This window comes from Centropristis striata, chromosome 3 (assembly GCF_030273125.1).
Source record: "Centropristis striata isolate RG_2023a ecotype Rhode Island chromosome 3, C.striata_1.0, whole genome shotgun sequence".
NCBI classification, from domain to species: domain Eukaryota; kingdom Metazoa; phylum Chordata; class Actinopteri; order Perciformes; family Serranidae; genus Centropristis; species Centropristis striata.
The window spans coordinates 32,535,073-32,561,622 of NC_081519.1; the positions used below are offsets into that span (position 1 = coordinate 32,535,073).

At 35.4% G+C, this 26,550-nt stretch overlaps 2 protein-coding genes and 1 long non-coding RNA gene across 4 annotated transcripts; all 3 read left to right on the plus strand.

The window, feature by feature from the left end:
- The first annotated feature begins 2,471 nt into the window (after window positions 1-2,471).
- LOC131968310 (uncharacterized) lies at window positions 2,472-5,837 on the plus strand. Its single transcript, XR_009394031.1, has 3 exons — window positions 2,472-2,552; window positions 5,066-5,201; window positions 5,744-5,837. It is a non-coding gene; the product is annotated as an uncharacterized LOC131968310 (long non-coding RNA).
- Window positions 2,692-4,560, plus strand: LOC131968307 (polyubiquitin-B-like). 2 transcript variants are annotated; one of them, XM_059329127.1, is made up of 3 exons: window positions 2,692-2,777; window positions 3,508-3,872; window positions 3,927-4,560. In XM_059329127.1, exons 2-3 carry the CDS (start codon window positions 3,621-3,623, stop codon window positions 4,092-4,094), a joined length of 420 nt encoding a protein of 139 aa, XP_059185110.1. In that variant the 5' UTR covers window positions 2,692-2,777; window positions 3,508-3,620; the 3' UTR covers window positions 4,095-4,560. The 2 variants fall into 2 exon arrangements, with proteins under 2 accessions (XP_059185110.1, XP_059185109.1); XM_059329126.1 differs by having other exon boundaries at window positions 2,694-2,777; window positions 3,508-4,560.
- Window positions 5,838-15,778: 9,941 nt separating the features above from the next.
- Window positions 15,779-26,548, plus strand: LOC131968304 (calcium/calmodulin-dependent protein kinase type 1D-like). The gene is made up of 11 exons (XM_059329124.1): window positions 15,779-15,897; window positions 16,998-17,072; window positions 17,759-17,897; window positions 18,167-18,290; window positions 19,282-19,357; window positions 19,668-19,780; window positions 22,123-22,201; window positions 22,707-22,794; window positions 23,972-24,288; window positions 25,561-25,648; window positions 25,751-26,548. The coding sequence occupies exons 1-10, from the start codon at window positions 15,794-15,796 to the stop codon at window positions 25,616-25,618; spliced, it is 1,173 nt and encodes a 390-aa protein (XP_059185107.1). The 5' UTR covers window positions 15,779-15,793; the 3' UTR covers window positions 25,619-25,648; window positions 25,751-26,548.
- The last annotated feature ends 2 nt before the right edge of the window (window positions 26,549-26,550 follow it).

Genomic DNA, 26,550 nt, shown 5'->3' on the forward strand with positions numbered 1-26,550 from the left:
GTGTGTGTGTGTGCCCTCTCTGTGCATGCAAGATGCTTTGATACAATGATCATGTGCTAATATTGTTTTAATTACTCTAGATACATTCATTTTATCTGCCTACACTTTCTGTGTCCTATTTAGAATAAGATTTTATAATCACAAATATATATATTTTACATTTTATATCTTATGTGAACATTGCAAAATCTGTGTCCCCACTATCATCTCTGCAAGTCATAACAAGACAGGAGGTTGTGTCTGAAAAGTTGTTCCAGGTCAGGCCACGGACTGGGTGTGCTGTAGCAGAGAGATAACTGTCTTCTCTGCTTGGTGACATGACGTGTCCACAATATTGATTAAAACTGACGAATCAACGGTTCGAGAGGGACGCATCTTCTGGAGAGACCTACATTCTGAGTAAAACCTCTGTTAGGAGATAAAAGAGGGCTCTATGGACAGAAGGGGGGTCCAGACTTCATGAACTGATCCACCTTAATCATGTAAATCAGGGAAGTACAAATACAAATAAAATGTATTATTATTATTATTATTATAAGTGATTTGAACCCAGAGACTTTGTTACTGCAAATTTCTTGACGTATTGTAATAAAATTATGTTAAACTTAGAACTTGGACATCTCCTGCTCATCATTTCCCATCAAATGATCAGCGCAGAGAAATAGGTGAGGATTTACTGTCGGAGTCAGATAATTTAATTTTAAAGGTTTCCTCAATGCATTTCTCAACAAAGCGAAATGTGAACTTTTTGTGGAGATGAGCCAGAGACAACTTTACATTTATTTTATGTTTGTCCATTGTCATCTATATTTTTTAGGGATATGGAAAAATTCATACTCATAAGACTGGACAGCCCATCATTTTTGAACCTAAAGATATTATCTCAAAATTTGAATCTAATAACAAAACAGTATGCTTTATAACAAATCTTATGCTTCTGATGGGTAAGTTTTACATCCACAAGATGAAGTTTTCCAAATCCGTACCTAACTTTAGTGTTTTTACGATAGAATTGAAATTTTATATCGACAATTTAGAGTTGATGTCAAATAAGACATGTGAACGCACTCTGCTACACTTTAAAAGCTTCTTTTCAGAAACCGCAGAATAGTACAAAAGTAAGTACCCTATACTTTATTTATTTTATTTTTATATATATTTTTTTATTCTACAGATACTGTAACTGACATTTTTTTAAATATGTCTTGTTTATATCCTGGATGCCTGTATTTCTCTGTATTTCTTTTGTAGATGTTAACTGTGAGTGTATGAGATAACCTACACTATATGTTTCAGTGGCTGCTGCTGTTCACTGGTATTCAGCATGTGTGTTATGCAGTATAAATGTCATATATGTTGTTGTCTACAGAGAAACAGATCAGAATTGATTGAAGAAGTGATTGGTGCCCATCACAACTACTTGTTTTCCCATTTAAAGCTACTTGTTTATACTTGTTCATACATTCACCTGTTACATAGACTATTCATACTGTACTTATCTTAACACTTTCATACCTATTTATACTCAGTACATTTCTCTTTAATGACACATTTTAATATTTATTTTTGCATTTATCTAATATTTTTTTAATATACTTTTTTCCATTCATTGTTCATGCTACTATAACAACCTATTTAACTGCAGGATAATGTTCTAATGTGAAATATATAAAATACTAAATACCAAATAGCAACCATCTAAGTATTTTATGTATATAAGGTGTATGTTTATTATGTATGTATATGTATTATTTTTATTCTTTATTCTGTTTTTATATTTTTGTAAACTTCCCTGTCTGTATCTTGAGCTGCTGTGACGACTAAATTTCCCCTCTGCGGGATAAACAAAGTCTTATCTTATTTGAATCGAATCTAAAATGAAAGATAATGCTGTTTTATTATAATATTTATTTTCTCGCCACAGGGAATATTCCTTTACCAAAGAGGGAGGAGAGGGCCACCATGCTCAAACACACAGAGTTATGATATTTATGAATTTATTCTTCATATTTATTCCCAATCTTTCATTTGAAAGAAGTTGAAAGTAAAAAGTGCTGGTCATGCATTTAGATTTGTTATTTTTCAGTTTCACTTGCCACCTGCTCTTTAATAGTAACATCAGCACCACCAGGGTGTTGGCAACATGAGGACATTAAGGGCAATTGTGTTAAGTTGTGATTTACATCGTGATCATAATGCATCCTGTTTTCACTGTTTTGTTTTTTTGTACAATAAAAAATAAAAAAAGTTATCTTTTTCTTCTCTTTCTGTTTTGTTTCCGCAGAAATATTTTTATCTGTCTAAAAATAGACAGTGACGTATTTATCATGTACATTTCACGTGATTAAATTATTTTACCTTTCCCTAATAAAACTAGACTGACCTGATATGACCTTTTTCTTTTTTCTTTTTTTTTTTTTACCTGATATGACCTTACATAAAATCGTCCCGATGGCGTGATTATGGTCATCAGGACTTTATATCTTCAGTTACCTGCAATGCATTCATACCTGCAGCTATTGGCCACTCTGATAAAACTGGATTATTACGTGGTAAGTCCATAAACTTGCCCTCAGGGGGTGTTAGTAATGATCAAAACATTGCAGCGCCAATAACAGCTGAGTCATGTTTGGAGAATTGAAACCAAAAATACCACCACTGTTAAAGCAGGGAAGGAAAACGAATCTTAAGTAAAGGGGGAGGCGCTGTTGAGCTGTGTATATAAACACTGTGTGGGAAGAGACCTTTCAGGAGGACTTTGCTAAAGGGATCACAAGGTAAGAAGCTCTATTTATCAATGTCGTTATGAAATACAATATGAAACATAATTGAGAGAAAGTTTGTTTATAGATTTGACTTGTTTAAATAATATATTAAATGATCTTTCAGGACACTTTTGTTAACTGATGTATAATAGAGATGGTTTATATTTCACCAAAAGTCAATTTTTTTAAAAATTTTTTGGCTGTTAGTTTTCATGTAAAAATCCTGTTTCTTTATTTCTTTTGGGTAGCTTTTATTTTGGTATTTTTTTTTATTGTAATGGAATCTTAATGGGAATTTTATTATAATGGGAAAAAATAGAGATGGTTATAATGGTTATATAAATATATATATAATGGTTATAATAATATAAAATAGAGATTTCGCGGTATTTTTCCTCACTTGGCTTGGTTAGCCTGCAGAGGACAGCTAAGACCGTACGAGTGCTCTTGTTAATAGTGTGTTAAAATGTAAAAAACGCTAAATATAGATGCAAATTGTTCTTTGTATGGGTCACATATGTTGTATTTGATTAGCATAATGTTTGCTCCAGTGTGTATGTCTATTTTTTTTGTCATGTACAGCACTTCAGAGTAGTTAGTTAGGTCGCTGTTAAGATTTGCTACCAGAGGGTGGAGACCATTTCTGATGCAGTTTGTTGTTATGTACCTTTCTTTTTAAAGGTGTGCATTTGGAGACTGGCCATGAGATGTTGCTGTAATGGTTTTTATGTGTTTTACACAGAATAAATACACCCCAGCCAAGCAGAGCAGCAGCTGTCAGCATCTCATTCCTCATCATACATAAACACAACGCAGAGATTGTAGCAGACAGACCAGACCAGCTACACTTCCATCATGGAAATAAACATCAAAATGCTGGATGGGGCTTGCCACACACTGCAGGTGAACCCAAACGACACAGTGGCCTCTCTTAAAATACGCATCCAGGAGAAACTGGGAGTTTCCCGTGACACTCAGAAGCTGATGTTTGTGAACGGCCAGAACACAGATCTCAACGACGACTCAAAGCCCCTCAGCTGGTACGGCCTGCACTCCGGGGTCACCGTGTCCCTGCTGGTGATCCAGCCGGTAAACAAACCGGTGCAGGTGTTCCTGAGAAACGAGAAGGGGAAGACCAGCACCTACAACGTCAGACTGGAGGAGACTGTGAGCAGCTTTAAGAGCAAGGTCCAGAGCAGAGAGGGGCCCGCTGTGAGCCAGCAGGTACTGGCTCACCAAGGCAGAGTGATGGATGGGGGGAAACTGTCCGACTACAACGTCACTGAGTTGAGCACCATCGACCTGACTCTCCGTCTGAGAGGAGGCTGAGGACACTTCTGGTTACCACAAAGTGAATATTCTGCACATTCCCTTTATTTCATCTAAATTAACAATATATAGCCTTTCATTTATTTGTATTTACTTTGGACATGTTGATGCATTCCTTCACGTGTAAAAAAACAATGTGTCTTTTTAAAAAAAGCAATTAAGGGTTGATTTGTTATTTTAATTTGGTTCTGAATTCTAAATTTGTTCTTCATATTTATTCCCAATATTTCATTTAAAAGAAGTTATGTAAAAAAAAAAAAAAATCTGTTTCACTTGTCACCTGCTCTTTAATGGTAACATCTTGTTTTAGTTTCAGTGTCTTTTTATTAAAATTGTGAGTCACCACCAGGGTGTTGGCAACCTGTGTTATGCAGATTTTAAGTGCAATTGTTTAAAGTTGTGATTTAATACATCCTGTTTTCATTGTTTTTCTTTTAACATTACAATAAATTAAACATTATCTCTGTCTTCTCTTCTCTTTCTTTCTCTTTCTATGTGCCTAAATATAGACTGAACAGGGTTTTTTAAGGGACATTTCATCTGAATAAATTATTTTCCCTTTCCCTAATAAAACTAGAATGACTCATCTACGAAGTGCAATTCTGAAGAGAGATGCTTAAAAAATAATCAATAATGTTACCATGGAAGGGTGTAGGGTGAAAATAATGCATCCACACAATAATCCATCCCAGCTGGTAATCTTACAACTATTGTTTTGGTAAAACATGCTTTTATGTGAATTTTATAGACATAAAATATGTAATAACTACTCAATTGTACCATGTAGTATCACTTAAATTCCCTCACACAGAACATGAGCTCCTCTTGGTTACACTACAACACATAGTTTGGGAAAATCTGCATTTATTTAATTTGGGGGATTTATTTTATCCAAAACATCAACAAAATGTGCATGACAAAAGAAACTAATAGTGATACAAAACTTGCATTATTATTTATTTTGGCATTAGTTAATTTCCGCACCAAACAGGGACCGGCCCAGGACGTTAAACCTGAGGGATGATGCATTAATGGAAGGGGACTGTGCAGAAGAATTGCTTCAACTTTCCAGAAACACAGTGGAAGAATATTTTGTGGCACCACCAGGTAAAAAAAGCAGCCTGAATACATTTATTTTACAATATTAGTGTTGGTTTTATGAGTAGTTGTACAATATTGCGAAATACATGGCTTCCGACTACCACTACCACACTACTGCACATGATACACTCACCTGTTACATAGGCTATTCATACTACAATTATCTTAACACTTTATTCACTATATCTATTTATACTCTGTACATTTCTCTTAACTGACTCATTTTAATTTCTTTTTTTCATTCATAGTTCATATTACTACATACAACAACATATTTAACTGCAGGATTAAGTTCTAATGTGAAATATCTGAAAATCGAAATGCCAAATAGCAGCCATCTAAGTATTGTTTGTATATAAGGTGTATGTTTATTATGTATTTATATGTATTATTCTGTTTTTATATTTTTGTAAACTTCCCTGTCTGTATCTTGAGCTGCTGTGACGACTAAATTTCCCCTCTGCGGAATAAACAAAGTCTTATCTTATTTGAATCGAATCTAAAATGAAAGATAATGCTGTTTTATTATATTTATTTTCTCACCAAAGGGAATATTCCTTTACCAAAGAGGGAGGAGAGGGCCACCATGCTCAAACACTCAGAGTTATGATATTTAGGAATTTATTCTTCATATTTATTCCCAATCTTTCATTTCTTTCAAGAAGTTGACAGTAAAAAGTGCTGGTCATGCATTTAGATTTGTTATTTTTCAGTTTCACTTGCCACCTGCTCTTTAATGGAACATCTTTTCGTTCATTTTAATTTCAGTGTCATTTCATCCAAATGGTGAGTCACCACCAGGCTGTTGGCAACCTGTGTGATGAGGACATTTAGAGCAATTGTTTGTGTTGTGATTTACATTGTGACCATAATGCATCCTGTTTTCACTGTTTGTTTGTTTGTTTTTGACAATAAACATTTTTAAAAAGTTATCTTTTTCTTCTCTTTCTGTTTTGTTTCCGCAGAAATATTTGTATCTTTCTAAAAATAGACTGTGACGTGTTGGTCAGGTACATTTCACGTTATGAAATTATTTTCCCTTTCCTTAATAAAACTAGACTGACCTGATATGACCTCACATAAGATCGGAAAGTCTGTAAATGCGCTATATAAATACATTTGACTTTGACTTTAACATGTGTGTTATACTTTTTTAGGAGTACACAAGGGTTAAAATGCACTTGAATATCTAATGTACAGTAAAATATTACGGCCAGAGCCGGCCCAAGGCATAAGGGAACTAAGCGACTGCTTAGGGCCCTGTGGCCACTAGGCGGACCCCAAGAGCAATTAACAAAAAATATGTACATATTTTGTTTAATATTTTGCATGCATGAGTGACACTTTCTATATGATCAAAGATATATTATTGAACAAAAATACAATTTTATGTCAACAACGCCAAGATAAAGGAATGTTTTCGCGTTTTTCAAAAATAATAAACCAGATGACACTTTTTCAGTAAAAATAATGCTTTACCATTTGGATTGTTGTGTAAATCAACCCCAAGTCACTCTATAATTGAATGTGATACATTTTTAGATTAAAAAACACATGTGACACCCTGGACATCATTCATTCATTGGTATCATTTGTATCATTATTGCATTGGTATTATTTATGTAATTAACTGGGACACCCCCTTAAATGTGTGAAGACATATCAGGCTGACAATAGCATAATGTAAACAACACTGCCAGAGCCGCAGTTTGTAGTAGGTGTGTGAATGATCAACAATCAATATTATTGGCAGAAATAAAGGGCCCCGAAATTGAATTTTGCTTTGGGCCCCATGGAGGCTTGGGCCGGCTCTGATTACGGCTCACTTTCCCGCAGCTCTCAAACGCCCCCACCCCGCCCTGAAGTGCACGCAGTCAGGTGTAGTGGGTATGAATGGCCGAGGCCCCGCCCCCTGCTCCTGAAGAGCGTCCTGCTGTGTGAACCAGTCAGGTCCACAGCGGATACCTCACCTCAAGCAGCTCGTCACCGCGCCTCAGGTAAAAACTTGCTTTATTAAACTTTTACGACTAAAACTTTGGTGAAATGTTTTAACAATGAAGTTGTCTTTGTTCAGGAATCTAGCGGTAACCTGTGGATATAGAATTCGTTTTTGGTCTGTTTTAGACATTCTTTACAAGGTTTGCTGCAGTCTAGTGTATTTTTGAGTTTGTTTTTTGGGATCAACAAGGGACATACAGCTAATGCTATCTGAAGTATATCTTTATCATCTTTTCATATATACCCCCTGACTTCTGGGTTCCCTAACTCTATGCCTTAGTGTGTTTTTTTTTTTAATTAAAAAATGGTCTCAGCAACCTGCAGAGCCATAAGTAACAACTATCTTTTGAAACAAGCAAACAAATGATTCAAGGGAGTCTGTTCCCCATGAACTAAAGTTTAATTATAAGCCTGTACTTCAATTTATTTTCTTTCAAAGTTAGCTCCTAACAAGTATAACGCATTAATTCAAAATACAAAGTGGTTGTGAAATATCCTGTGGTTCATATTATAAGAGTTTTTTTATGTGATCAGAATGTAGTCTTAAAAATGTTACAGTCATTTTCTGAGATAGTAACTTTTATTATTTTCACAAATTGGTATATCAACCTTTGGATGTACTACTCTTATATTAGTGCAATTCAGCATACATTATTAGAAGGCCAGAGTTCATTGGCCTTTCAGGGCCAGGATTATAAACCGACCCAGTTTTTGTCCTGTCAGGGAATCAGCAACTAATCTGTTCCCACAACAGACACAAGGGATGAGTACAGGTGACGAGAGAGAGGGAGGGCTGGGAAGATTAACTAAGCACTGTTTTTTACCTCTCTAATCCACTGCCTTTTTGAATCTTGTGTAACTGATAGGTACAAATAGGCTTTACCCAGTATGTACTGACCTTAGTCATGGACATGCAACTGTTTATGTAAGCAGAATAGGTGGGGGACATCTTAAGGGAAGGGTCTGGGAAGGGTTTATATCCCCTATATGACTTTGTTTATCCCACTGTAAATAATCGCTGTGAAATCAGTTATTTACTGTATTATTCACAGTTCATCACTGTGTTTGATTTTTACCGTAAAGTGCTGTATAATTTACAATAAAAATCGGTCCATGTGACAAAATTACAGTAGTTAAAACATTACTGTGGAAAATCACAGTAGTTAAAACATAACTGTAGAACAAAACACAGCAGACAGTATGAATAGTAAAGAAGACTACTGTATTTTTCCATTTTTATCATAATTTTGATCAGAATCAGTCCTATACAAATGCAGTTTAAATAATTAACTTAAAGTCAAGTTTTTCATACAAAACACAGTATGGACATCAATTGTAAAACAGTAAATGTATTAAGATATTTTATTTAGTGTATAGAGTAATTACTTGTAATTACTAGTTATTTCTATAAAAAGTAATGATGAAATTATTATCAAATCAACAGCATTGTTTACTGTGCCATATTGCCATATACAGTCCCATTAAAAATCACAATGTTTAACTGTTTTTATTCTTACAGTAAACAAATCAGTACTCTAAACACAACTAAAAAATCAGTGTTAAATTGTTTTTATTGTACAGTAAAGAAACCAGTACTGTAAATAAAAATACAGTAGTTCTACTGTAAATAATAATTACAGTAAGTTACTTGTTAATTGCTGCCAATAAGTTACTGTAAAAATCACAGTAAATACTTTACTGTGCAGGTATGTTTGACCATTATAGACATTTTATTGTTATTATTATTATTATTATTATTATTATATTACATTAGTTAAGTCCTCATACATAAATAACAAGTTCATCTTAGTGTCTTCTTAGTGTCTATCAATCCGTATCCTAAAATAACTCATGTAGGTTTTCTGATATGCCGCTCCTACAGACACCCTGCAATATAAAATGCTGAAAATACAGCCAATGCTGCTTCTGTGATAAGTAATTATCTTAAAGTGCTTTATTTTGCAAAGTTGAGTTAATAAAAGTAACTAAACTCATTCAGCTTTATGTATTGTGTGGTCCTACATTTCTGTATACTCCCCTTTTCCTAACGATAAAAATGACCCATCTTTGCTAAACTCTAAAGAAAACAACCTGTCCTTGATCACAAACTTTATCAGTATCTCGGTTTCCCTCTTCACTATTTTTGACAACATAGTCATATTCTGACTGTACAATAAGGAACTCTTAAGTACCATGGTTTAACCACTGCCTCCACACAGGGTGTACAAATAACAACAATAGATAGGAATGAAATAAGACAAAACAAAAACATGAAGGACATAAATCAATCAACTGCAATTAACACAAATTCTGTGTGCATGGACTTTACACATGTATTTCTCATATGTGTAGTTCAAATTTGTGTTATTGTTCTTCTTTGGGGGACAGAATTTTAACTTTTTTAAAAATGGAAGTGTCAGTCCTAATTTTAAATCTGCTCTAAGAGTAATTCAGAAAGTGTTTAGTGCTAAAACCAGAAAACTAAATCTGTGAAAATTAAAGAGGACTCTGAAGTCACAAAGAGCAAATCACAAACAAGCCTAAAATGGCAACCTGCCTTGTAATTGCAAACATTTTAGAAACAATTTTTATTACACTGAGCTTTTAAAATGGTTTTGCCCTAATCACGAGGGTATTATGATCATAGTAAAGTGTAAGATGCAAGTGTAGGATGCAATCACTTCACTAAGCAACAGAAACAACCAGATGTCACAGAAGTTCTCCTGCTTTAATAATGTCCCTTACATGCACATGTTGGGCTAGAAGTAAAAGCTGTTCATTTTGGATCTAACCCTAATATAACCACCTACTATCTGCCATGGTTATTGGTTGCCATAATCAGTCTGATCATGACGCTTCTTATATGGATGCCTGCTCATTGTTAACGAGCTACCACACTGTAAACAATGTCTGTAGATTTTACGGTGAAAACTGCTAAACCGTGACAGTAAAAGACCGTAAAATGATAAATGAGTTAATTCAGTTTTAGTAACAATGAAACACTGTAAATGTATAAATCAGCCAAAACAGTATTATTTTACATTTAAAAAAAATACATTACTCCACTGTAAAATACACTGGCACTGTGTTTGTAGAAAAAATATACTGTAATATATATACACAAGCCATCATTTTTGCATTCATTTTTTGTAAAAATACTTTTTCTAACTGTTAAATGCAAACACCATATCTCTAACAGAAATATACTGTAATATATAATGGTAAAATCTTTAATTCATGCAGCATTTATCAAGTATTTTCTTGTCATTTATATGGCAGAACAGCGTTTCTTTTGATGGAAAAACTTTTTATTTTTTACGGTAAAATATGGAATAAAATGGCAATCTTAAACGTGAAATCAACAGTGCTAATATCATTTTACCCTAATATTACAAAAAGTTGCACTGTATTTATTACGGTAAAGTTCTGGCAACCACAGCTGGCGTTTTTTTACCATAAAAACAACAGTTTTTTTTTTTTACAGTGCAGACATGTAAGAACCTGACAGTTGTCTGCACATACCTGACTAGTCAGCAGCCATATACTACTATATTACTGTTCATTAGTCACAGACATTATTGTAAATGTGTATCTCTATCTCTTCGTCTCTCTCTCCCCCACTCAAGCATCCCCCTCCCTTCTCACATTCTATCTGTTGTAATTTTACTAAGTTGATCGGTTCTGTACAAATAAAAATAAATCTCAAATAAATCTCTCTCTCTCTCTCTCTCTCTCTCTCTCTCTCTCTCTTTCTCTGTCGAAATATACACTTTTTCTTGTTTTTGTTAGGGTTGGTTTCGGAAAATCATGAGATGTAAAATTGATAAATGATCATTTAGGGGCTTCGTCTGCCGTTAAGACGCAGTGAGGTAATTTTTTGATAAGACAACACAACAGTGAAACCATACACCAAGATGCTACAGTTCACAGAACAAGATGCCTTTTAAGGGCTAAACTTTAGTTAGTTAGTTTAGTTAGTTTAGCACTTTCATATGTGAGTGACAGAGACATGTCTAAGTGTGTGCTGGCAAACATTTGGTCAAATCAAAATAATTCCAAACCTTTAAATTAACTCTGGAGGCTTTCCATTAACATGATGCATGAGGATCTCTTTGATTTTTGATTCACAAGAAATAATTTAATAGTGAATGTAATCTGTACTTCAGGAGTCTACGGCAACGTCAGAGCCAAGATGGGGCGGAAGGAGATCGTCTGCAGCTGGAAGAAAAGCACCAGCAACATCAAAGATGTGTTTGACTTCAAGGGGAAAATGGGATCGTAAGTATTGCTGTTAGAAGTAAAGACAGACAAGAGAAAGAAAGGGTGACTGCTCCGTATGGAAGAAGAGGAGGACGAGTCTGGCATACATATGTCAAGGCTCACTGACTTTAGTTATTTTCAGCTTGTACGTTTTTTTTAGTAACTAGTTAAGACAATTTTAGACAAAGTTGCAACTTGGAAAAGAAGTTTAAAGATCTGTAATGAATGCCCATTATTGGTGAATAACAACAATGTTAGTTAGAGGTTAGTCGATTGACAGAAGAATAATTACCAATGATTTAGATAACTTTAACTTTTCATGAAAAAATGGCAGACAATGCTGTTCAGCTTCTGCAAAAAAGAGATGTCCAACTTTTCTTTATTTAAATTTTTTTTTTTTAAATTAATATGTTTGGGTTTTAGGCTGACAAAACAAACACTTTTCTCTATTTTCTGACATTAAAGACCAAAGATTAATGGTTTGATAATTAACCCATTATAAAAAAAAATGCTGGTTGCAGCCCAACTTGGATGTTGAACAGATTTGCTGTAATTGTAATTTGATTGTAATTGAGTCAGGTGTGACATCATTTGTGGTCATTTGTGGGCCAATGAGACCTACAACAGATAAGATTGTATTCCTAAGTCTGTCATGTTGACTGTCATGCTAGGGTGTGGTTGGGATGGTCAACTGTCTACATGTTGCACCAAACTGCTATTTGACAACGGTTTGTAAATCATAATGGCTTTATTTGTAATAGAAAGCTATTTAATGGAACCTATTTGAATCAGGACTCAAATGCAAGAGAAGAGAGAATTCCAGCACACTGTCCTTTATTTGCAACAAAGTTTTACTACGTACAATGTTTTGGTCCTTAGATCTTGAAGGTCATTGTAATGAAAGTTTGTGTCAAGTAATGGGATAGTGTGTGGAAATTCTCTCTTCTATTGCCTGTGGACATATTCCCTCCTGCACACCTTTCTTCAGTCATCTGAAGGTGTGCATTAGCCTTCAGAGTCAATCAGGACTCAAGTACCATTTGATGATAGTAATAACACAGACTTCAGACAGGAGGTATGCTTGGTACAGCAGTTTGTGGGAATGAATAGCTAGCTGCAGATTTTGTCTCAGTGCTTCTGTATAGTTGATTAAATACTATACTTAAATACTATAATCAATGATGGGACCCAAGTCTTTGGTGCAGCCACCAGCCTTATTTCAGCTAATGTTTTACAGTAACATTAAATCATTTGCACAAATTCATAGGGCTGTCACTGGACCAAGTGGGTGGTAGGGGAGACTTGTCAGTCTCCTAGTTACCAGGCTTAGATTGGCCTATGGGGTGAGGATAATCCCTTCCATCACCTTCTTTTATCAATGGAGCCTTTAACACTCAGGGGTGGGAGAGGCCATTTCAACCACCCTATTCAAAAAGTAAATATTCATAATTTATTTATTTATTAATATTAACTATTATTTCTCATTGGATTATATACAGTATACTCATATATATATATACTCTAGGTTGGCTTTATACCACTGATTAGTGCAATCACCTGTAACAAGTGGTTGTTAACTGTTAACTGTAGGGCTTGCTCAGAGCTGTCCAGCAGTCTCAAAGCTGCTTAAAGCCTTCTGCTGTCCTCGTCTGGCTGTGAATGAGTTAGGCTTTTCTTTGTGTGTGTGTGTGTGTGTGTGTGTCTGTGTGTGTGTGTGTGTGTGTGTGTGTGTGTGTGCGTGCGTGTGTGCGTGTGTTTAAAGTTCATGGGCACTGACGTCAGAACAGCAGTGCGGGAACATCCTAGCACCACTTCATTATAGGATTAAGAGTCTGACTGACTATATTGGTGGATGAGTGTACTGAAGGTATATGGCGGGAGGTGGTGTAAGCAGGTGCAGGTGGCTGTTTGTGCAAACACGAGACAAAAACGTGTCTGAGTCAACAACTGTTTACCCTGCAAGTTAATTATTGACTTATTGACAATTGACAGTGTAGTAAATAAGCAGATTTTTGTGCCATTTTTATCACCTCCATTGTTTTCAAGTCAAGTAAGGGCTAGGGTTTGTTGTGTTTCTGTTGCAAGTAGAAATAATCACAGGACAGTCAATACTCATAATATTCTAACCCTAATTCAGAAAACAGTGCAGATAAAAAATATAATACCAACAGGCCATATATACCATGTGTCTCCCTTTTAGGGTTTAAAGCATTTTAGGTAAGAGCTGCAGTCTGTCCAGAACAGATGCTTGACTCAGTGGCTGCCATGTGACTGTGAGAAGCTGCCATGCTGATACCAAGCCAACAGTGTCTTGGGCTCTCTGGGTTAGATGGTTTAGACAGATTTTTTACTGCAGTTTTTAACAGAGAGGAGCTTCACATGGTTCAAGTAATGTGGTTCTTTAATTGAAAGTTTGTATCAGACCTATGCTGTTCTACCTGTTTAAAAACACACTCAAAGCAGCCAGTTAACGCACCTGCTCATTCAGGCCATTTACATGTACTGTACTGCCATTTTTGGTTATAATTGAGTTATAACTAAAAATGAACCCCTTGATGTCTGTTTTATCTTGTGACAAAGTTTTATATTTCAATTTTGCTTTAATTCAGAGAAATAATTGTATAAAAAACAAAAAAAACCATCTAAAAACCAAAGCAGTAATTGCACTCACCACATTCTGCTTTGGATATATATACTAATTTAAACATAAAAATAACAGAAATTATAAGTTTATTTGAAAGGGAAATTATAATCTAGATAGTGATGAAGTAAAATAGTGAGATAAAATTATATGAGGACTAAAATATAACATTATTATATAATATTAAGTCTAAAATACACAAATCTTTGAATAGAGTTGGTAAACACTTTTAAATACACTGATAACAAAATCAATTTGAAAATGTTTATTTACTGAAAACAAAATATAAAAGCTGAAAGAAGACAACAACATTGTAGTTACTGCACTCTGTTTGTGCATTAATATTAGAACCTTTTACAGCAAAACCAGAGTGCACTCACTACGTTTTTGGGGTCAAAGGTCAAATAAATCATTATGCTTTTTGAGCATTAAAATTACATCATCAATACATGTAGAAATAAGTGTCATATCACTTATCTACATATAACCCATTTGGCTGGCCAGTTAAAACATGTTAAAAAACTCAGTTTTACCTTTTGCGTAGTTACTGCAGTTTTTACTGCAGACTTTGTAGGGCAGTATCGAAATGAGTCACAAACGCAGGCTGGAACATTGCACGTAGCCAACTAGAAAATTTCCTCTGTGGAAATTCTGAAAGGGCCACGGGGGCTACTGCCGGTGTGTGCACACTATGATGAGATTCTTCAAAGATTTCAAACTATGCCCTTTAACCTAAGCATTTAAGCATTTTTGGCAAAACCATAATACCTATCATTGATCCGACTTCACTTTGAGCGTCCTGAGTTCTTCCTGACCGTCTACATGTGGGGTTTTTTTAAAGAAAAATGAAGAAAAAGAGCTTTGTTAGAGCGATCTAAAAAAACTGTTTCATCTCCCTTTTTCAGAAATCTTCCTGCGTTTTTAATATGGGAGCCAATGAGGCTATTGGTGTGTGTTGGTGGCGCATCTGTGCGTCCTACGCCCAAACTATAACTCTGACAGCTTTTCCAGAGGATTGTGAGTGAGAAGACACATTTTCCTACGTTTAAAATATCAAAATGTGCACTTTGATCGGGATCAGTGTGCTATTCCTTTTCTCTACAGAATACGCGACATAAGTCGTGAAAAAATGCCCAAAATTTTGCATTGAAATGAATGGTACACCCGAAAAAGAATGAGTGAAAAAGAACAATAATTGGAGATTTTTAAACGTCTACTTCTCCGGCATAATTTCACCTAGAGACTCCATTTAAACTTAAAACAGTAGACACGAGTCTTGTGTGTCGGTGTATTAATCCACATTTCAGGTAGGTAATTTAGTTTTTTATCAATCCCTGAGATTATAATGGGTGTGTATTGCACGGAATGTTCGTGTCACAGCGTGTGACATCATCGCTAGAGTGTAGAGGGAGAGAAAAAATTGTCAAAAAATAAATTTGAAAACTGCGCTCCAGGCCGCAAATTCCACTCTACAGAAATAATTTATACATAGAAACGTAGGAAAATTTGTCTTCTCACTCACAATCCTCTGGTAAAGCTTTCACAGTTATAGTTTGGGCGTATGACTGAAAACATAAATGTTTCTGTCTTTAAGAAAAGCAATATTACACCAGACACCAACTAGTGCTTTGAACTTGCTTTAATGTATGTATCTTTGTCCTTACTGTGTTTCTGCAGGGGGTCTTTTTCAGAGGTTTTCATGGTGAGAGAGAAGCAAACAGGAAAACTGTATGCCCTGAAATGTTTGAAGAAAAAATACCTCACTCACAGCAATCTTGAAAATGAAATCAATGTACTGAGAAGGTAAGAAGACACACACACACACACACACACAAACACACACACACACACACACACACACACACACACCACACACATCTTTCTATCTTTGTGAAGGCCCTCATTGGAATAGTGAATTCCCTAGCCCCTTACCCTAACCTTCACCATAGGGCTGGGCGATATATCAGTATAAAAAAATATATTGATATATGTGATTTGACCATATCACATTTATAGATATAGCTACAAAAAAGTATTTTTATATATAAATGCTGCCCTTACAAGGGTTTGTCATATTTAGAGCCTTTAAAGAATGTCCTCACTTCACGAAAATGTCCTCACTATGTAGGAAGTACAAGAACACACACACACACACACACACACACACACACACACACACACACACACACACACACACACACACAGGTGATTTCACACATGTGAACACACAGGTGCCTTATGATCAGCATCAGCAGTTTTCTGCTCCATATGAAGTCAACATTGTGTGTAGCACCATCTTACCTTGCCTATAAACAACCTGATCTGAGTAAGATGTTAACAGGGAGCTGTTCTTCATAAGTGGATATTACTGATATCCACATACGAAGAATGGGGCCCTCATCATAGGGTAACAGCCGGCATCTACAACACTGTAAACATGTAACTTTGTCCACTGAGGACAGAAGTGAAGCCTAAACCTGTTTCTGACTGATAAACAGTAAAGCAGCTCATGGTGCCTTCAGTCATTCTGGTCCTACTCTCTGGAATTCTTTACCACATGAACTCAGGTCTGTTACAACAGTGTCTTCCTTTAAAAGCAGACTAAAAACACACTTTTTTCTCAAGCTTTTAGTTAGGTAAAGGGTAAAAGGCTATTTTAAAAGCAGTATTATTGTTGTTTCTTTTAACAATGATAATACCACTACCTCTTACCCTACTCTACCCTCATTTTTTATGCTGTCTTATATGTTTTTAGATGTTTTTATGTATGTCACATTATTTTATGGTTTTATGTATATTGTATATTTCTGTAATGTGTGATTTTTACTTTAAGCACATTGAGTTTAACCATGCCGTATGAAATGTGCTGTATAAATAAATTTGACTTGACTTGACTGTTTCAGGATACAGCATGAGAATGTGGTGGGACTGGAGGATTTCTATGAGAGTCGAACGCACTATTACCTGGTCATGCAACTGTAAGTGAACTCTTGAATTGCATTTTTCTCAAGTTATTACTCTGGCAGAATAAAATACTGACAATGGCTCTCATATTGAGTGTAATGAAATCTGACAACAAGAACAATATACTGGAAGTTGGCGTCTTTCATATTGGAATGCTTTTTAGAAGTTGTTTTCCTCTTGAATTAATCAGCAAGTTTATTCAAGTCATGTCTGACATTAAGTTAAGTCATGTTAAAAAAAATAATGACAAAAAAATACACTGAAACAATCACATGCAGTATTACATATTGTGCCTCAGTTTGAAAGTTTCAAAAACAGTTTCCCACTTTCATTTTCCCCGCAGCATTTAAACATATTATTCCCCACAGTAATACACATTCCTTATCAGATTGTTTTTTATATGAAGTTCACAGTGAGTAAATATTTTTGTGGCTGTACAATTTTAATCGTAAGAGTTATTCTAAGCGTTTGTGCATCATTTTACACACGATTCATCCTGACCAATTACTAAAAACAGTATGTATATTTGGGAATTGTGGGATTTCTAAAATTTAAAACATAGTTCTGAGGTTTTTCAAGCTATCAACAGAAGTTTTTGGTCATACAGAAGTATTTGTCCAGGTGGCCAGTCAGAGGGCTTAAAGAAGACAACAAGGTCCCTCGAAGAAATAGAAACACTGACAATATTTTGTGTGTGCAGGGTGTCAGGTGGGGAGCTGTTTGATCGCATTTTAGAAAAGGGGGTTTTTACCGAGAGGGATGCCAGCACAGTGATCAGACAGGTTCTGCACGCTGTCAGCTACCTGCATGAAAACAGCATTGTACACAGGGACCTCAAGGTAAGACACACACGTGTGCCCACATGCATGCACACACACACATACACTTGCAAACACACACAATATAATTTCATCCAGAAGAAATACAATTAAAAGCTATGATTACCAAATTACCAAAACACATGCAAAATAATTCCAACTGTATGCTTTAATTACAGTACACTTTACATTAACATACACACTAAACAATCCTATTTTAAAATACATATAGATATATTCTCTCTTTTTTTCACCATACCCTGTCTCTGTCTCTCTCTGTCTCTGTGCAGCCTGAGAATCTACTGTATGATAATACAGATGAGAATGCCAAGATCATGGTCAGTGACTTTGGTCTGTCTAAGACGCTGGAGCATGGTGTGATGTCTACAGCCTGTGGTACACCAGGATATGCTGGTGAGTTACTGGGGAGAGGCATACACATACACACAATGCTCCCCTGCTATCTATAACATAACATCTATACTGCCCTACAAAGTCTAACTGCAGTAACTACGCAAAACATAAAACTGAGAAAAACTGCTTCAAAGTTTTTTTTAAACGTTTTTTAACTGGCCAGCCAAATGTGTTATATGTAGGGAAGTGATATGACACTTATTTCTATATGCATTGATGATGTCATTTTTATGCTCAAAAATCATGATGATTTATTTGAACTTTGACCCCAAAAATGTAGTTACTGCACTCTGGTTTTGCTGTTAAAGGATCTAATAGTAATGATAGTGCAGTAGCTACAATGTTGTTGTCTTCTTTCAGCTTTTATATTTTGTTTTCAGTGAATAAACATTTTCAAATTGATTTTGTTAGAAGTGTATTTAAGTGTTTAACAACTCTATTCAAAGATTAGCGTATTTTAGACTTAATATTATAAAGAATCGTTATAGTATGTATATATGTATATATATATATATATATATATATATATATATATATATATATATATATATATATATGTTTTAGTCTTAATATAATTTCATCTCACTTTTTTACTTCATCACTATCTAGATAATAATTTCCCTTTCAATTAAACTTATAATTTCTATTATTTTTATGTTTCAATTAGTATATATATCCAAAGTAGACCGTGGTAAGTACAATCTCTGCTTTGGTTTTGATTTTGATTTTGTGTTTTTTATATCATTATTTCTCTGAAATAAAGCAAAATTGAAATCTAAAACTTTGTCACAAGATAAAACAGACGTCAAGGAGTTCATTTTTGCTTATAACTCAATTTTGACCAAAAATGTAGTTACTGCAGTTAGACTTTGCAGGGCAGTATAAGTGACATACATATTAGAGAACATCAATGGTAAAAGTAATATATAGTAAAATTTTTTAAATGAATTATGCTGTGTTAGCTGCATCTATTGTGTGTGTCATTCTACAGCCCCTGAAGTTTTGGCCCAGAAACCCTACAGCAAAGCAGTGGACTGCTGGTCTATTGGTGTTATTACCTACATCCTGTGAGTAAATCTTTGGTTCTTTAACAGTTACATAGCACCTTACCTGACTGTTAATAAGTTTGCATTACAGACAAGAGAACTGAGATGATCTATTAGTGCTGGAGCTATTCTCCACCATAAGCTTACATTTAAAAGATTACTTTCAATAATAACTTGAATGTCAGAATCCAGAGGTTATGCAAAAATACTTTTGTTGTGAAGTCATAATTTTCCATTAGTTTGATGCAAGTAGAGTTATACGGTATAGAAAACAGATTAAACATGTAGATGTAAGTAAACTAAAAAGGTGGATGTTGTTTCTGTGTTGCAGGCTCTGCGGTTACCCTCCATTCTTTGAAGATAACGAGACTCGTCTGTATTCAAAGATCATGAGAGCTGAGTACGCCTTTCATTCACCTTTCTGGGACAACATCTCTGAGTCAGGTAGGAAAACTGCAGAAAATTAAAAAATGTTTTAAACATCTTATACTGCTGCACTTTCTCTCTAGGATTTTTTTTCCTTTTTATGCAAATGAATGTGAGCTAGTCTCGGAACTGAGCAAGAATTGAAGTGGCTATAATGAATATTTTCATAAAAACAAAATCAAATAACAAAGTGAAAACAATGTGACAATGTGAAGGGGGTTGCTTGCAGTGCTTAATCCAGCTAAATCTAGTGTCCATATAGCTCCAGGCTTGGGCCCACTCGCATCCATCTCCATTGCCAGAACTCTTGGTAGAAATTATGGCACTTCCTTGTCAATTAATAACATATACATACCACTGTTTTATATATTGGGGGCGGCTGTGGCTCAGTTGTGGTTTGATCCCTGACCATGGCAGCCTACATGTCGAAGTGTCCTTGAGCAAGATACTGAACCCCAAATTGCTCCTGATGCTGCGTTCATCGGTGTGTGAATGAATTCCCAATGGTGGCAGGTGGCACCGTTTGGGTAGCCTCTGCCACCAGTATGAATGTGTGTGTGAACGGGTGAATGAGCGCAGTCTGTAGTGTAAAGCGATTTGAGTGGTCGCAAAGCGACTAGAAAAGCGCTATATAAGTGCAGGTCCATTTACCATTTTGCGTTGTTTTTTTTAATATCATGCTTATCGTTAATAAACAAAGTACCCTACTGAGCATATATTTAAGTCGGCCTATTTTAAGTTAATTGAACACATTTGGGTTCACATTTGCAAAACACGGTATGTTTTGTTTATAGAGCTATATAGAGCTTTATAGTTCGTTTCAGCTCGTTGTTCAGCTGTCTGGCAATAACATTTACTGCTGTGGTTCACCTGCATAGTTTAATATTGGGACGCCATCTGATCTAATTCACCACCAGATAGAGATCAGTTGACAGCTCTGCTCCTTAATCAGGCTATAATAATCCTGTTTATTTTAACCCAGCTAATACAGTTCTCTGAAAGCAGTTTGAGAATTATTTGTTAATTCTTGAAAAACATTGTGCTCTAATTACATATGATTGGCTGAATGCTGATCATGGGTTTGTAGCTGCAATAGATTTACTGACATATATAGGTCTGATTTTATGTGTGTCCTTGCATTGTGTCAATTTGTTCCAGTTCTAAAATATGAAAATAATGTTAAAAGCAAGTTTTTTATACTCAAGTCAGAATTAGGCTCAGAACTTCTTTTTGGGACAGAGCCAGGATGAATTTTAAACTAGTTTTTAAGAACATATAAATCCAGGCTCAAGTCATCAACATTAAAAATGCAATGCTGAAAGCAATACATGTTTTGTTCTTGTACTGAGTAGGTTCAGCAGGCTTCTGGACTGCTGGAATATTCATGCAGAGTTTAAAGGCTTGGCTCAAAACACTTTCTATTTATAACCTCAGTGTTAGCTTAGTATAGATCAAGATACCTCCTTACATCATGCAAAGCTATATTAGGTTGACCCATTTGGATTGTGGGTATATATATATATATATGTATATATATATACATACAACTGTAGAATCTAAATGTGCAAGGACAGGTCTTGCTCACCTGAGAGATTAATGAATTAGCTAGCATTAAGAGACATGTCATCCTAACCTAAAGACATAGGACTTAATTCTTTCTATGGAGGACAGACTGAACAAAAAAGTAGTTCTCAAAACCTGAATGAAAAGAAAAAATACTTGGCTATTTGCCCCTTTTTGTAGAGAGCGTCTGTGTTTAGGGACCAGTCCAACTTATTATCCAAGTATACACCTAGATACTTAGAACTTGGCTCCACCTCCATGTCCACCCCACAGGTATTCACTGGCTGAAGAGGGGGCTTGAACCCGTTGAAATCTCTGATCATTCCCTTAGTCTTTGAGGTGTTCAGTAGGAGATAGTTCTTGTGACTCCAGTCACTGAAGGCTTTTATCAGATCCCTATATTCAGATTCCTGTCCATTCCTGATACACGCCACAATAACAGTGTCGTTGGAGTACTTCAGGACTCAGAGTTGTATTTGGAGATCGCTGTGTACAGTGTGAACATTGTGTCTGAGGTTCAACACTAAATTGTAAACTTGCATAAATAAAAGATAACTAAACAATGTTATTGAACTGGCCTTTCCTTGTACTGGCTCAGTGAACTACTATTCATTTTTTTATTTTATAATAATTGGCCTTGGGAGTGCAGGCAGTAGCTGCTGCTGATTATCTCAAAATTTCATTAATGGTCCAATTATTCCACTAGCATACAATTTGTATCACCTTAGGTGATGAGTACTGGCAAGAGTACTGAATTCTCATCAGAAACTAACGATGATTATGCCATTTCTCAACAGCTAAAGACTTCATCAGGAATATGATGGAGAAAAACCCCACAAAACGCTTCCTCACTGAGCAGGCACTCAGACACCCATGGTTAGTTCCAGAGCATTCACACACACACACACACACACGCACACACACACACACACACACACACACACACACACACACACACACACACACACACACAGACACACAGACACACACACACACACACACACACACACACACACATGCACACACACAGACACACACACACTCACACACACACACAGACACACACACACACACACACACACACACACACACACACACACACACACAGACACACACACACAGACACACACACACACACACACACACACACACATGCACACACACAGACACACACACTCACACACACACACACAGACACATGCACACACATGCACACACACACACACACACACACACACACACACACACACACACACACACAGACACACACACACAGACAAACACACACACACACACACACACACACACACACACACACACACACACAGAGTTTTTTCTTGTCATCCAAATGAACTAAAAGCCAGTGACTTCTTGATTGCAGGATTGCGGAAAACACAGCCAAAGATGTGGACATTTATCAGTCTGTCTGTGAACAGATGGAGAGAAACTTTGCCAAATCCAAATGGAAGGTAAGTGACACTGCTGCTTGCTCATAGACTGCTTCATATTACAGTTACATTTGCTTTTGTTACTTATGGAACCAATATAAGCTGAGCTTACCACGCAAAATACAAGCAGATACAATGTATGTGGCCATATTTTAGTTAAATTTGGAACAGCATCTGGAACATACTCAGCAGACTGACAAACAGTGGCTAACTTGATTATGCTGCATGAGTGGTTTGAGTAGTTTTTATGTACATTCCAGTATTTTCTTGCACTATGGCAATTTGTCATCATTCATTTAGCATTGTAACTTACATTAATTCAAGATGACCACAGCTACTCCTCTCTATGAGCAAAAAAACAGTTTTTCAATTTTTTTAAAGCCTATGGGGAATTTTTCATACTAAAAAAAGTCAGTTAAAGTTACAGTGATCTAAGCCAAAGTGATTTGGGAGCATGTGATGTACTTTAGTGTTGTCAAATGTTATCAAATAAACTGTATTGACACTGTAAAACTGTACATTTATTTCAGCATGTTGCATTTGACACATTTACATTTAATTTTACACATAGTTACAATGTTTTCAAACTCTACCAGTTGTATTGAGGCCAAGTAAATAATGTCAGTCACATGTTAATGTCAAGCTGCTCTTAGTAATACAAGACACACATATGTGTCATGGCATACGTAGGCAGCACCAAGGTTATAATAGTTTTGGAATTCTCTTAGGTTTAGTTTTAATTTCGTTGTGATTTTTTGTTTTCAAATTCAGTTAGTTTTAAATTGTTTTTAGAGTGAGTTTGCTAGTTTTAATTATTTTTTATTTTTTGGAAAATGCTTAGTTTTAGTTTAGTTATTATTAGTTTTAGTTTTTTTGTAATGGGGTATTTGTTGGGTGCCAGATTAAAAAAAAAAAAGTCACAATAAATGTTGCCTTTATTTCCTTTGTCTGATCCATCTCAGCCCCAATAAGTTTATTTTCACTATAATTTTAGTTAGTTTTAGTTAGTTTTGTAACCACACAATACATTTTCAGTTAGTTATCATTTTTAAAAAAACCTCTTGTTTTTATTTTTATTTCAGGTAACGAAAATGTTTTTTCAATTCTAGTTGTGGTTATTTCATTAGTTTTCGTTAACTTTAATAACCTTGGGCAGCAGCATTATAACCCTCTCTCTTTGTGTGGATATTTCCAACAGCAAGCCTTCAACGCAGCCTCAGTTGTCAACCACATGACGAAACTGCACTTGTCCCACAATGAGCCGGCCCCCTCACACCTCTGCACGCCCAATATCGTGGTACAGGCCTCCTCCCACAATGACACGGAGATGCAGGAACTCTGCCACGATGAGGCCGATGCCCTCGACCCAAATGGGAATCCTGTTCATGAGACCAATCATCTGTCCTGTACTGATCCTGAGCTGAGCAGAGGTCTCTGTCCCCCACTGAGAGCCTGTCACAGTGAGGTCAACAACTTGCATCCAGAGGTCGACGCTCCTTTCAGGCAGTCCAAGAGGTCAGTAATTTAGATATGGACGGATAAAGAAAAAAATTGTTAGGAGTAGATTGGATATATTTTAGCTTTTTTTTAAAATAAAGTCAACGTTTCATCATCCAGTGGCACACCTAAAAACTGAGGAGAATTAATGTTCTTAACTCTAAGAAAATAAAGAAAAAAATTGAATTGAATTTTTAGTATTAGTATAAGTATTGGCATAAGTATAACTTCTGTAAAACCATTCTGACATATTTTCCTGGATCTTTGCCTGCTTTGGACAGGTTATTATAGTTAACGAAAAACTAACGAAATAACGAAAACTAGAATTGAAAAAACATTTTCGTTAACTGAAATAAAAATAAAAACGATAACTAACTGAAACTGTGGAACTGTGGAAACTTTTTGGTTACAAAACTAACTAAAATTATAGTGAAAATGTCCTTCGTTTTCGTCTTTGTCAACTTTTTTCATACGTAAACCTTTTTGGTTGATATGAAATCTATTTCATCTATCTGGTTTTATATGAGTTAATAAACTTATTGGGGCTGAGATGGATCAGACAATGGAAATAAAAGCAACATTTATTGTGACCTTATTGAATCTGGCACCCAACAAATACCTCATTACAAAAAAACTAAAAGTAATAAAAAATAGACTAAAACTAAGCATTTTCAAAAAAATAAAAACTAATTAAAAGTAGCAAAGTCACTCTAAAAACTCATTAAAACTAACTGGATTTGAAAACAAAAAATCACAAAGAAATTAAAACTAAAACTAATGAAAAATCCAAAATTATTATAACCTTGGTTTGGACATGCTGTAAGTGGGCCTATATTAGGGTGAAATTTTGAGATTTAAATCTTCATGAAGTATTGCCACTTTTTCTCTGTTGCATTTGGGACATTATTTATGTATTTATTTTGTTAATATGAACCCCAGGAAGAGTAGCTATTGCCATGGTAACAACTAACGGGGATCCAAATAAACAATGAACAACAAACAATAGACATACAGTTTATGATAATCTGCAAACTATTTCCAAACATTATTTTTTTATAATTGATAATTCATCAAGCTATATTTAAGGGCCATTGGTTCTGAAAGTTTTCAAGCATTATTCAAGGATAATTTATTATTTTCACATCATACGTATGTTTTAGAGAGGTTGAATCATATTTGTGAGAACTGTATTGACAAAGTATTTTATTATTGTGCTTTTAAAGCCTATTCATAATTTTTTGCACAGTTCTCTGGGTGAATCTCTAACCCTGCTTGTTTGATGTGTTGCAGCATGGACGCTGTGACGAAGGACCACTCGTTTCAGTCTGGAGTGTGTTCTGTCATGTGATTGGCTGGTTAACCTGAGAGGAATCTGCAGGTATAGAATCATCACTCACAGTTGGAATTCAAATGACAAATTACTGACTCTAACTTTTCTATAATTAATAACTAATTTTCAATAATCTGTCTTTTTTTAAAGTGTGTTCCACTGAGTTGAGGGCCCTCTTGATATGAAGGCGTTGTTCTGCAGCTCAGCTTATTCATGTCTGCTGTGGTTCTTTGCTGCAGAGAACATGTTCCATCGACAGACACATACAATATCTGCACTTTGAAAACACTTTAACATGGAATATATGTCATTAACACCACATTCAACACAGACACAAGCAAGAATTCACCCTTTGGAATTCATAAAATTGTGCTAGGCTGATGACATCTATTTTTCCTCAAAACTATTACTATCTATTTTATATTCATGTCAACATGTAACTAAATACCTATGAAATGTTCGTATGCAATGGTTTTTTTTGTTCTATTTGACTGACATGGCTGTACACTGAATTCCAATAGCTTGCAGGCTGATAAGCTCTTTTAGACTCCGAAACTTCATATCATTGTCTTCTCTGTATATCTTTTTTATTGAACTGTATATTCGCTGTTCGATACTATAACAAAATGTATCTTTAACACTAGTTAAGTCCATTGATGGATTATACATTTAGTTTCCACTTTACTCAAACATGATGGTTCATTTTGTTTATTGCAATGTTTTATTTTGATGTGGAGTCATTAACACACAGCAACTGGGTGTTGCTGTGTTTTCTGTGATAAGCTGCTCTCTTGTTAAACAACAAAACTCATCAAGTGCCACAATATGGTGTATAGATGCTGTCAACACTATTGTCGTCATGGAGGATTCTCAATATAGTGACATATGTGCATGCATGTATTATTTTATCAAAAAGTATGAACAGTCTAGTCTTGTGCAAAGTATTAGGT

Bases quoted from the DNA above. Each gene is read 5' to 3' on its own strand.
- LOC131968307 (XM_059329126.1), top strand. From the start codon at position 3,621: ATGGAAATAAACATCAAAATGCTGGATGGGGCTTGCCACACACTGCAG.
- LOC131968304 (XM_059329124.1), top strand. From the start codon at position 15,794: ATGGTGAGAGAGAAGCAAACAGGAAAACTGTATGCCCTGAAATGTTTG. The intron at 17,073-17,758 runs GTAAGTGAACTC...TTGTGTGTGCAG, and splicing joins TATTACCTGGTCATGCAACT to GGTGTCAGGTGGGGAGCTGT. The intron at 22,795-23,971 runs GTAAGTGACACT...TATTTCCAACAG, and splicing joins TTGCCAAATCCAAATGGAAG to CAAGCCTTCAACGCAGCCTC.